This window comes from Zootoca vivipara, chromosome 15, assembly GCF_963506605.1.
Source record: "Zootoca vivipara chromosome 15, rZooViv1.1, whole genome shotgun sequence".
Taxonomy (NCBI): Eukaryota; Metazoa; Chordata; class Lepidosauria; order Squamata; family Lacertidae; genus Zootoca; species Zootoca vivipara.
This window is the reverse complement of record NC_083290.1, coordinates 25,396,604-25,408,902: the sequence shown is the minus strand read 5'-3', so window position 1 is coordinate 25,408,902 and position 12,299 is coordinate 25,396,604. Positions and strand designations below refer to the sequence as shown.

Sequence of the window (12,299 nt, the reverse complement as noted above, 5' to 3'; positions counted from 1 at the left end):
TTACTGCAACACCCCCCTTACTGCTAGCAATAGTCAAATTTGAGAATGTATGGCTTTTGGCCCTCCTGGCTGGAAAGAAAAACTTGGACATACAAACTCTCAGGCGAAGGGAACTCTGGCCTGAGCTTTAGGTGGTCAGTGTGTGGAGTCTCAGTGCACTGCCACTCCCCTCCCTTTCCATTCTTACTGGAATACTGCTAAATGAGACAAAAGGGCTAGGATTTGCCTCTATGTTTAGCCTGGTTTGAGTGTAATTCAAGGAGTACTTCTATTGTCTGCAGACCCCCTCATAGCCAAGGCTGTCTACATTGTGCCCAAACAACAGCAAAGAAACCCAAAACCTTTACTGACCACTGGTAATCCTACTCAGAACCCATATAGTTTTGGAGACATCTCAACATTTACAAACTTGCCCGCTGGACCAAAATAACTACAAACCTGCAAAGTGTATTTTAAAAACAACAACAACCATTAATAAGCAGAGAAGGCCAGGGATGGAGAATTCTGTGGCAGATACCAAATCCAACTTTGTGAAGCGCAATTGCCAGGTTGTTTCCAGGCCCAATTCAAAGTACTCACATATAAAGCTTTAAACAACTCAGGACCCAAATAGGTGAAAGACCATCTCCCTCCCTACTTGCAAGTTTGAAACTGTTTTTAATGTTTTATATTAATTTGGGACCTTTTGGTAAAGGACTGGTAATTAATAATAATAATAATAATAATAATAATAATAATAATAATAATAATAATTGCAGGTGCACTAAACACGGCACAGTTCTTACCTCACTCAAATGAGGGTCTCCTGTGCTGATGCCACGATTAGTCCTCTGAATCTCAGGTTTTTCTGGAGCTTCTAAAAGAAGAAAGCACCCAGGCGGGGCTAAGTGGTGAGGCAGAAGGGAATAAAACAACCACAGCCTAGACTGTGCTGGGCATGTATGTCCTCTTACTGTGCAATAAGCCCCATGGGCAAAAAAAATGAGTGAAGCAGCACACAACAAGCCTCCTTACCTTCAGTGCCCATCAACTCTCTGCTGTCATATCCTAACTTACCCCCATCAATTACCTTCGTTCCCTTGGCTACACCACCATTCAAAGGTATTTTCCCTCTTCAAAAGGCTTCACTTTCCCTTCTTGACCATAAGCCTGGAACAGACTCCAATACAACCTGCATGAGTCCACCTCTCTTACTTCCTTCAAATCTCTCCTCAAAACCAACCTTGATGGACCCCATATTCTACCATAACCAAGCTTAGGTGTGTTAACTGAAATAACCATATATTCATCCTCTGGTCACTCCTTCCTCCCCTGCCCCAGTGTTGGACTGAGATGTAAACTCATTGGGTCCTGTTCCCCTCTTCTTGGCAGTGTCATGTGCATGGAAGGCTGAATCTCGAGCCTTGCATTTAGTAACTCAAGAGGTAGAGGAGAGATGGGTTGTTTGTCCCTCTTCTGCTAGCCCACCCAGTTTCCATACTGGTCCGGGGGAAGGAGAGATGGCTCACTGTGTTCCTCCTCCGCTAGGCGGCTTGCAAAAGGCAATTATTTTACTAGCCTGGCTTAAGGCCTGCATTTCCATGCTAGGTACAAAGGAAGGGTGTTTCCCCTCCTCCATGGTCACCATGAAATAAACAATAATTACAGACTAGCAACTTTTGTGGGCTTATTTACAAGGCTGACCTCTATAAATATTAGTGCAAGTGGGTTAAAACCCAGCCTCCCCAGTGCAAAAGGCTGCCACCAACCTGCAGAAGAACAAAGTTTGGGTCCCAGGGTGTGTTCTGAAGCCGCTTGAAGCAGCCACCTTTCTAAATGTAAGGAGACCCGAGTCTGATCAGTATGTGGGAACCAAATGTACACCATACCTTGGGTTCCCTCATGGAAGGAAGGTAGGATACAAATGTCAAACCAACCCACAACTGTGGCACTAACAAGTGCCAAGAGTGTAGAGAAAGTGTCATGATAACAGGGGCAGAGGGGGCATTAAAAAAGAAGAAGAAAAGCTTGGTGCAACTAAGCATCAGGCACACAGCCATTCTGTGAGGTTCAGGGGACCACAGCAGCGAAGCAACCACAGGATGTGCCTCCCAGTGACTAACAACAAATCTAGTTGGGATGAAGGGGGTGCTGTGTGGTTGCCTGTGGACAGTTAAGCACATGCCCCACCTGCAATCCAGCAAGGTATGCAATCCGAGGAAGGTCTGGATTGCAAAAACACTGTATTGCACCTGTTGTAGGATAAGGGCCCCCCAGTACCACTCACTGGAGACGCGCAGTTCACTCCGGTTCTCAGCGACGCCGTGCATGCCAAACCCCACCTGGCACACGTAATTCTTGGCATCCTGCAGGACCACCTTGCTAATCTTGAGGAAGAAATCAGGTGTGATGCTTAACCGGTCATTGAGAGGCTCATCTTGGTGTTCTTTGCCCTGGACCATGTAGATGATCTTCTTCCTTTCCATTTTGCCCTTCTCCATCTAAAACATCAGGGAGAGAGAGATAGCATGCACTACAATGCCCCAGTACAAATAGAGGGCAAGCCCCACCCCTCCCATCCAAGGTCATGCATGCCCTACTGCCAGTGGCCAACGCCAAGTAAAGAGAGGATGAGTGTTTGAAGAGAGAGAAGCACCTGCGGCAACAGGACTTGACAGCTGTCCATGGGTGGAGAAGGCCAGGAAGGCTTAAGAGTCCTGACTTCCGACAGTAAAAGAAGTCTAGGTGCTGTTCAGGAGCACAGGGACATCCAAGTTTGCAAATAGCTGGGAGAAGCATGGAAGGTGGGTAACACGCAGGAGGAGTTTGAAGCATTTCCCCCAGTTTTGGCCCTCTTCTATGAACGAAGCTCAACTTCTACCATTGCTGCTGTTTAAACAAGCTGCCTGTGCTTACACGTTTAAAAGATCATTCAGCCCATTTATGAATGGACCAGGAAGTGTGTGTTTGTTTCTGATGTCACAAGAGTCCAACCAATAAGCATAGTGCATAGATTGCTCCTGCCACAAACAGCCCCCCCCCCGATCTCGATTTCCTGAATGTCTGCATAGTCTCTCTGTTGCACTGATGTTCAGAAGGGACATTCTGAATATTTTTAAGTGCCTTTAACTGTACTTTTACTGAGAATTGTAATGTTTTTATATTTTTGTAAACCACTTTGGTTTTCTTACAATCAAGTGATACATAAACTTCATGAAATAATAAATAAGAAAGAAAGAACAAAAGAGATATACTGAAGAGTAAAAAGTACCATCTATTTAAAAAGAAAAGAAACTCACAATAAATCACTTTCGATTTTAGCTGCCAACACTCCATTGCACAACTTCATTAGGATGTGCTTTACAGCTGCCCCTATTTTTAAAAAACCCTGGAATTTTTAAGGCCACAATCCTATGGGACTAAGTCCCATTGAGCAGGACTTACTTCTATGCAGGCATTCATAGGCTTTTACTATTATTGTATCTTCAACATGGTTGTTTTGTGCATTGCATTCAGTTAAAGAGTTTTAATAAATGCAACACACAAGTGGTGCAAATATAGCCAATTATGAAAGTTTACTTAAAAATTCACCAGTATTTAAAATGTTAAAGTGTTAGAAAGAGATGTTGCCAGGTGCCTACAGTTATAGAATGCCTTCATTCAAATAAACCCCAAATTTGTTTTACTGAAGTTTCTTTGAAACAGGGTTAGGTCATGGTGGAGGAGCTTTTTCCTCCTAGAGGGACTGCCCAGTGGGTGATTTGCCACACGATGGCAGTGTGGGAAAGCCTATAAGAACTCAGTCCTGCTGGATCAGAGCAAAGGCCCACCTAGTCCAGCATTCTGTTCCCCCTGTGGCCAACCAGATGTTTATGGGAAGCCCACAAGGAAGATATGATTGCAACAGTTTATTCCCTTTTGTGTTCACCAGCAAGTGGTAGTCAAAGAGCAATCTGTCTCTGATTTAGGAGTGATGATATTCTTGTCCTCTGTGAATTTTCTAATCCCCTTTTAAAACTGCCCAAGTTGGCAGCTATCACTACATCCTGTCACAGCAAATTCCATAGTTTAATTATGTGCAGTGTCAAGTACTTCCTTTTGTCTATCCTGAGTCTTCCCACATTCAGCTTAACACAGTAAAGCCCCCAGCCCAAAGGAATTATGGCTAGAGACATAGGGTTGTCAGGAGAGGTAAGAACTAATACAAGGGTAGTGCAGACGGGGGTTGAGGGGAACCTGGTGCAAGCAGAGAATGAGAGATTTCAGTGAGACACAACAAAGGGTTGCTGAAAAGTGGGATTTAAAAGGGGAGAGGGGAATATGATTAACCCACAAGATCATGCTTTGAACAAAGTGGGCAAGCACAATGGAATGTGAAGGGGCTAATTGCAGATTGTGGGTTCAAGCCTTGCAGGGGGTTGGGACAAGATGACCCTCGTGATCCCTTTCAAATTCTATAATCCTATGATTCCATGATTCAGAATGTTCCTCCAGTGTGACAAATAGCTCTGCATCACTCAAAGTTTCCATTCACTTTCAACTCTGGTTGAGCCCAATGAAAGCACAAGGACGCAAGTCCTCTTTAGGCGTTCAGTTTAAAATACTGAAGAAAAAGATATGTAAGGAACTAGGTGCCCATGCACCGGCACCACATCTCAATGTCCCCAATACATGCTGGGTCCAACACCTGCCCTATCCCCCACCTTAACATATTGCATCAAAAGGGGCTTTTGTATGCATGTTCAGCTGAATGAAAGCCTCCTCATAATTCTGAACCCTGATAGTGCAGAGTTCCAGACTGCGAGGATGGTTCTAAGCAGAATACACTTAGAAGCCTTCTTCAACCTTCCACACTCATCACGAGAAGGTCGGGAGAGGAGCCCATACACATAGGAAAGTTGGGAACAAGGGTAGAGAACATGTCCTGCTATGCACTTCTTGCCTTCACAAGTTAAGACTATGGTGTTTCTTAATTCCCAACCCTCTCCCCAAAGCAACCTCCCCCAAACCCTCTTTTGACTCACCGAGTACCAGTTGACGTAAACGTAGCTGCCATTCTCTGGGAGGGCGAACTCACATTTGATAATGGCTGTATCCCCAAGCTTTGCCTCCACCAAATCCGGCATATAGACTGCCACATTGCTCTCCGCTCCTCCTGAGAGAAAGAAGGAAGGGGGGTTGAAACATTGAGGTAAGAACTCCAGGCAACACCTCAGCTGCTTTCTAGGGAGAGCAAGCTTTGTCCTCCCTTTCCAACCCTCTCTGGGAAAATATAGTCGTACCTCTACTTACGTATCCCTCTGGAGACGGAATCTTTGGGTTATGGCCACAGCAAACCAAGAAATGTATACTTCTGGTTTTCGCCACACGCGCATGCTCAATTGCACCACGTGCGTGCACAGAAGCATGCCTCTATTTACGTTATTTTCGGGGTGCAAACAGACCCCCGGAACGAATTAAGTTCGTATCCAGAGGGTCCACTGTATTCTTTTCTTGGACCTCCAACGAGTGAAAGAAGGAATGCAATGCCCATGCTGTGAATTTCCTAGCAGGCAAAAGCCCATAATATTTGCAAGACTAACTTGTTCCACAGATTATTTTAGTCTCCCTTCCTTGCAAGCTCTTCACCCAATGTTAAGCATCAGCGGCTGCAAACATCTAGTTGGTTAAATGGTTACGTTTCTGAGAAACATTTTTTTTAAAAAAATAAATAAAATACAAGTATTTAGAAGAAATACTTCTGGCTGCTAGAAGCAGGACATGAGTGTAACAGCATTCTCCCCCTCTGGGGTTCCCAGCAACTGGTATTCAGAAGCACCCACCCTCTTAATCATTTTGACTGCCCATTTCAGAGCCTTTTTGCAACAAAAGGGGGGGGGAGACCCCACAGGTTCATCTTAGAAGCCTTGCCTCCTGGGACATAAAAGGGACTAACCCTTCTGAGACACCAGGTGTGACACCTGCGCAGATGGCTTTTATATTTAGAACGGTTGACTTCTTTTCTCACACATCAAATCTAACCACTTCATGAACTGAATATCTGTACAATTAAAATCCATACCGTTAATTGTCTGAATACTAACCATATAATAAATTGGCACTAGCATCCCACCCACCCAAAAAGAGAGTACAACTCACATACCCTGCAATATTTCACATCTGTACCACACCCACTTAAAAGCAAAGGAGAAATTGTTCTTTCCCCCATGATATGTTATCATATTTTTACCACAGTTCACACCCATTAATCCAGGGGTGGAGATGCTGTAGTCCTGCAGTTGTGGTTGAACTCCAAATCCCATCAGTCCTAGGTCCTGGCTACAATATATATTTAAAGCGACATCGTACCACTTTAAACAGTCATGTCTTCCCTCAAAGAATCCTGTTAAGGCTGCTGAGAGTTGTTAGGCAATCCCTTTTTCCCATCACACAGCTATAGTTTCTAGAGTGATTTAACAGTCAATCCATCTTCCCAATGAATTCTGGGAATTGTAGCTCTCTGAGAGGAATAGCAGTTCCCTGACAACTCTCAGAGCTACGCACTACAATTCCCAATATCCTTGTGTGAAAGTTGTGACTGTTTGAAGTGGTACCTTACCATTTTAAATGTATAATGCAGATAGGACCCTAAGGAGCAGGTACCCCCAAACTTCGGCCCTCCAGATGTTTTGGACTACAATTCCCATCTTCCCTGACCACTGGTCCTGCTAGCTAGGAATCATGGGAGTTGTAGGCCAAAACATCTGGAGGGCCGCAGTTTGGGCATGCCTGCTAAGGAGTATGTCCAATGGTGAGAGATAATTGAAGTCCACCAATATTTGGGGGTCCACAGCACTCACAGTTCTGGATTATATCATTAATTTTTTAAAAAAAAAGATTAACCGCAAACAGACAGGATTAAAAAATTTTTATAAAAAATACAAGTGCTTTAAAAAAAAACAGGTAGCAAGCATAGTCTTTAAAGAGGCATTTTCACATCACTAAAACAAATGAGAAAAGAATCCCCCACAGTCCCCCTCCCAGTATCAATAAGTTTATGTAAATTTCCCATTGACTGTACTGGTTGCTTGGCAACAGGGAGGATGGCTGGTCTCTGAAGGCCTCTCCCATGGAGACTCCTGGAGAGGTCATTCCATATTTACCCCCCAAAGTCTTTAAATTGGTTCAATAGTCATTTCTCCCTCTCTAGGAAACTATTCTGGATCCTTTGCCAAATATTCAGCACCTTGGCTACACGGAAAGCCTCGGGATTCTTTGAGGGAAGCCATGACAGTTAAAATGGGTATAAAACCAGCTTACAAATGTACCCCTTGTGCATCAAAGAGCTGCCAGTGTGGAAAGGGAAAAAAGAGTGAGTGTATAATCATCACCATCCTATGGGCAAAGTACCTCAGAGCATGTGCAGAGTACACTTTATGAATGTTTCCCAGTTCATGATAGTGGCTCTCTTCAGTTGGAAGAGGATTTCACCTTATGCAAGAAGCCAGCAAGACTAGCTAACTCAGCCACACATCCTGTATCCCACCCCACCCTCAAACCATCCCCATGTGAGGAATTCTGTATTACACTAAAAAAAAACCAAAAACCCACAACTGCTTCCCCTATTTTATACTAAAGACTAATTGCCCCATTTTTTTAAAAAAAAAGTATATTCTCCCTTGTTCTATTTCCTAGAGGCTGGTGCATTTATTTATTTTCCCATCAAGATGCATATACCCCTTAATCAGAAAAAAATTTAAGCAGTTTACAAAGAACAATATAAAATATTCATAATAAAATGCCGATAAGATCAAACTTGAAAAAGAAGTAGACATAAAATTTATCAAAAATCCACAGGTGAATGGTAGGAATCCTTTCTGTGAGTCACATAATTGGCCTTTTGCCAAATCTATCTTGGCCCGGGGCTTTTATTCTTATTTTTAAAATTTGGAAGGGCAGGGGAAACAGCAGCTGTGTTTCCTCCAAGATGCACACACAGAGGCTGCTGTTTCTATCAAGCCCAAGAAGGGGAAATTGGCTGCACCCACTAAAGTGACTTTCCAGATGCTGTTTGCAAGAGAACAGGTGGAGGATCCGGAGATTAGGCCCCTACACAAGTAGGTTCCTATTCAACCCCAGCTGTGGGCAGACCTGCCAGGCTGCTCCAATTACCCTCTTCCCTTCTTCCTCCTCACCACCAGCCATATCCTGCCCGCCCATTCCACACCTCCCATTTGTTCCACGATGACATCACAGATCCCCCAAGCAGGATGCTGGACCCGTCTGGGGGGATATAGCCCTTTTGTTGAACATCTGCTGGGATTTGATTCATCCAGACAACAGACAAACAGAAAAGGCTTGGAAGTGTATATATATGGCATTACGTGTGCAATTAGCTGGTGGGATTAGAGGACCACCCCGACCCCACCCCCTTCCCGACTCCATCCTACAAGGAAATCCCAAATTACTTCTGCTGGTGTTCTTTGCTTTATCTGGACAAAGCAGATTTGGAGAGGGAGGGAGAGATGCCGGTGTTGTTTCCATGTGCTACTGAGACACTGCTTCCACAAACAGCAAGAGACCTACCCACCACCAGGTCCCAGGGCATCTTACAGCAATGTTAAAAAGCAGCTTTAAGAACAGTTTAAAACAAATTACAGTCACAATAGCAGGGTGGGTCCTAAAACACGTCCGTTAGATGTGAAGGTCAAGGGTAAAGAGGTGCACCTGCAACACTGAATTTAAACCAGGGGTCAGCAAACTTTTTCAGCAGGGGGCCGGTCCACTGTCCCTCAGACCTTGTAGGGGGCCTGACTATATTTTTTTTTGGGGGGGTGAACGAATTCCTATGCCCCACAAATAACCCAGAGATGCATTTTAAATAAAAGGACACATTCTACTCATGTAAAAACACCAGGCAGGCCCCACAAATAACCCAGAGATGCATTTTGAATAAAAGGGCACATTCTACTCATTTAAAAACATGCTGATTCCCGGACCGTCCGCGGGCTGGATTTAGAAGGTGATTGGGCCGCATCCGGCCCCCGGGCCTTAGTCTGGGGACCCCTGATTTAAACTATATGTTGAAGATGTCAGATGGACCTCTTTCGGGAGGGAATTACACAGCCTAGGGTCTGCCACAGAGGAGACTTTCTCCCAGGCTTCCACCACGATCTCCAAACCTCTGAGGGTGGTTGAACTACCAATAGGGCCCCCTCAGCTGATTCTAATGCCCAGGATGGTCTGCAGGGAAAGAGGTGTTTTTCCCCCAGAGGCCAGAAACAGGATATGACAGCAAGATTCCTCTGAGAAGACCTGAACCCCTAAGTGGGAAGGTTGGAGATCACCATTGCCTTCAGTGACCACCTCAGCTTTCTCAACTTGATTATCTTCCCAAATTCCTATAGCCTCATCTTAACAAGAGTTAATCACATGCACCTTTTTTTGTCAACATAATAATTCTGAATCAAGGACCCACAAGTATGGCAGTCGGAAATTTAATTCTGACAACCAGCAGGGAAAGGCTTCGCCGCAGAAGTAACACACACAGCCACCAACCACACAAGAGAAGTAGAGAGCGGTTCTTCAAAAATGGCGCCTTGCTATGTCAGGGGCTGGGGTTCAATGCCCGTATCATGGGTTGCAGGGGACAGACTGCCACAAAAGCCCACATCCTGCCCATAGCTTGGAATACCCCCTCACAAGGCAACAGAAAGAAAAAGGGACACCTATTCTGCACTTGCGAGCAAGAAATAAACAATAAAAAAGGGAAAAGGAAACCCATGATGGACATCTGATTGGTCACTCAAGATCAGTGGCCATTAAGAGACCACAGTTCTATGAAGCTCAGCCATAGCTAATTTAAGAACATTTGGGAGCCTGGCTCCCAAATCCTCTTCCCACAAGTCACTTCCAGACAACCTGTTTATTTAGCATTCACTACAACCTGCTTGCTAGGAGGCTAGACAACACTGTGTCAAGCAAATGTGATCCAGCACATCTTCCTGTCCCTTCCTTACCTCTAAAAATCCTTTTTAAAAATAAATAAATCCTTTTTTAAATGAGAGGTTTTGTTGTGTAACCTGAATTTGCCAGTGTGCAATTTAATCCCACCTAAAAATACTGAGGTGGAAATACCCAGAGGCCAACCAAATGCCCATGGAAACCCTACAAGTATGATAGGAACAGGATAGCACCGTCTCCTTGAGTTGGAGGGTGCTTGTTCTCTACATAGAGCTCCTTCTGCCTCTTAAAGTAACACTGGACACTTTTATTGCTTTTTCTAAATGTAGAGGAAGGGTCACAGATGAAAACCCTCTTGTGCAGCTTTCAAGACTGCTGGGCCCACTTGTTTGTTCAACTCCCCTCTTTGACAGCTTGAGCAATTTTTACATTAACACCAGCCAGGACTCAAACTTCTCCTTTCACTGCGCGTGCCGTTCACCATTTCTTAAACTTCCTCTTCCACAGACTGAGAAAGCAGCACCTATAATTTGGTTCTTTCGTTTCTTTAGTTTACGATAACAGCCACTGGGAACCTTGTGCCTTTGGGATCTGTAGTTCAAAACATCTGAGAGGTGCCAACCAGCACAGTTGTGCTAGCTGAGGCTGGTGAGAGCTGAAGTCCCAAACATCTGGAGGGCACCAGGTTGGCAAAGGTTTTGTATGAAATTTCTCCATATCTTTTAGGTCACACACAACTGCGGACATGGGTCACCTGGTCCCATCTATCATATTTGGTTTTTATTGCTGAACCAGCAAAACGTCCATCCAATTGGCAGGGACATTTATAAAAATCCAGTTATGAAGATGGGCCATAAGCCCAGTGGATGAGCATTTGCCCTGTCATGTGATGTGTCACCAAGCCAGCCACGGAGTCACGTTCTAGAGCCAGCCTTTTACTAACTAGCTGGTGGTTGAGAACCATTGACACCTGGGTCCATGCCCAGCTGGAGATGAAAATTCTACCAGCTAATGTGCAGGCTGCATGGCAGAGAGAACATTATTAGTGTACATCTACACTACATCATTAGTGTATTTGGTCCTCAGGATTTTTTCCAGGTGATACTTCCTCCTTGACCATTCCTTGCCTGGCCAGAATGTGTCACTGAGCTGTGATAATGCCTCTCCCTTGCCAGGTTGGAGGTTAAAGACTGGTGGTTTGAGTGTGTAGAAACTAGTATATTGCGCAAAGTGTGTAGAAACTAGTATATTCTAGTGTGTAGAAACTAGTATATTCTAGTGTGTAGAAACTAGTATATTGCGCATTTACATTAATTGAGCCACCCCACTTTTGCCCGTGGACATGCCCGCCACTGGAATGTGGCCCCCAGAAAGCTGCCCCAGAACAGAATGTGGCCCTCGGGCTGGAAAAGATTCCCCACTGCTGGGAAAGAGGAACCCTAAGCACATCTCTCAATCCCTTCCGATTGCCTTCCTTCCTAGCTGCATACTTGTTGTCCCCAGCCCTGGATGCAGGAACTAAGTCACTCCAAGGACAATGGAATATGGTTTTAAGCGCTGCAGTCTTCGATGGAAGGAGATGCAAGGAGGGGTGGAGAGGGGTTGGAGCTTCAACGTGGAAGGGATGCATCGTTAGAAAGCACCCAGCCTTCAAAACAAGGCCTGACATGCTTTATGACAAGACTTTGGAGTTCTCTGACAAAAGGCAGAGAGAAATATAGAGGAAAGGGGTGGGCTCGCTTAAGTGGCTTGAAAGAAACTAGATATCATTACTGAACCGCGCAAGAGAGAAAGAAAACATGCTGAGTTGACAATCCAGGTACTCTCTCCTCAACCTGCCCCCTCTTCCCCCAGCCCCTTCTATGCACCCTCAAAGCATCTCCAAGGAGTCAGGGAGGAACAGACGGAAGCTTGCAGGTGGGCTGGTGGTTGGGCTGATTCCCGGCTCAGCACAGATAATGGAGCCTCTGGCTGGACTCCAGGGGAGAAGTAATGAGTTCAAATCGATCTGATGCTATGGTTGGGCCGGGGAGCGAAGGCAAAACAGAAGAGAGGGTAAAACAATTTGCAGTATATAAAACAGAGTAGTAACCAGACCTGTGGGAGAAGCTCCCCTCGCTGCATCCATTTCAAATGACCAAGAAAAGTTACACAGAGACCGTATCCCTCAAGGAACACATGTCCCTTTCCCCCAAGATTGGATCCAGCCCATCTAGAACTCAGCCAAAAGTATGAATGGAAGATAATGCCCAGCTAGAGAACAATATCCCCGGAAGGACAGATTGGTAGAGCTCACCCTAAATTACTAATTGCACTAGGGTAATTAGAACCAGGGATTTGGGGTGGGGAGAGAGACAAGGGAAGGAAGCCCCCCCCAA

At 45.0% G+C, this 12,299-nt stretch overlaps 1 protein-coding gene across 1 annotated transcript in view; it reads right to left on the bottom strand.

Annotated features, from left to right (window-relative positions):
* Positions 1 to 12,299, bottom strand: part of MCAM (melanoma cell adhesion molecule) — a 53,469-nt gene that overhangs the window by 20,485 nt on the left and 20,685 nt on the right. The window contains exons 2-4 of the mRNA XM_060268312.1: positions 5,004 to 5,134; positions 2,267 to 2,480; positions 786 to 856 (exon numbers count right to left, since the gene is read on the bottom strand). Of these exons, the coding sequence (XP_060124295.1) occupies positions 786 to 856; positions 2,267 to 2,480; positions 5,004 to 5,134 (416 nt within the window). The remainder of the gene's footprint in view (positions 1 to 785; positions 857 to 2,266; positions 2,481 to 5,003; positions 5,135 to 12,299) is intronic.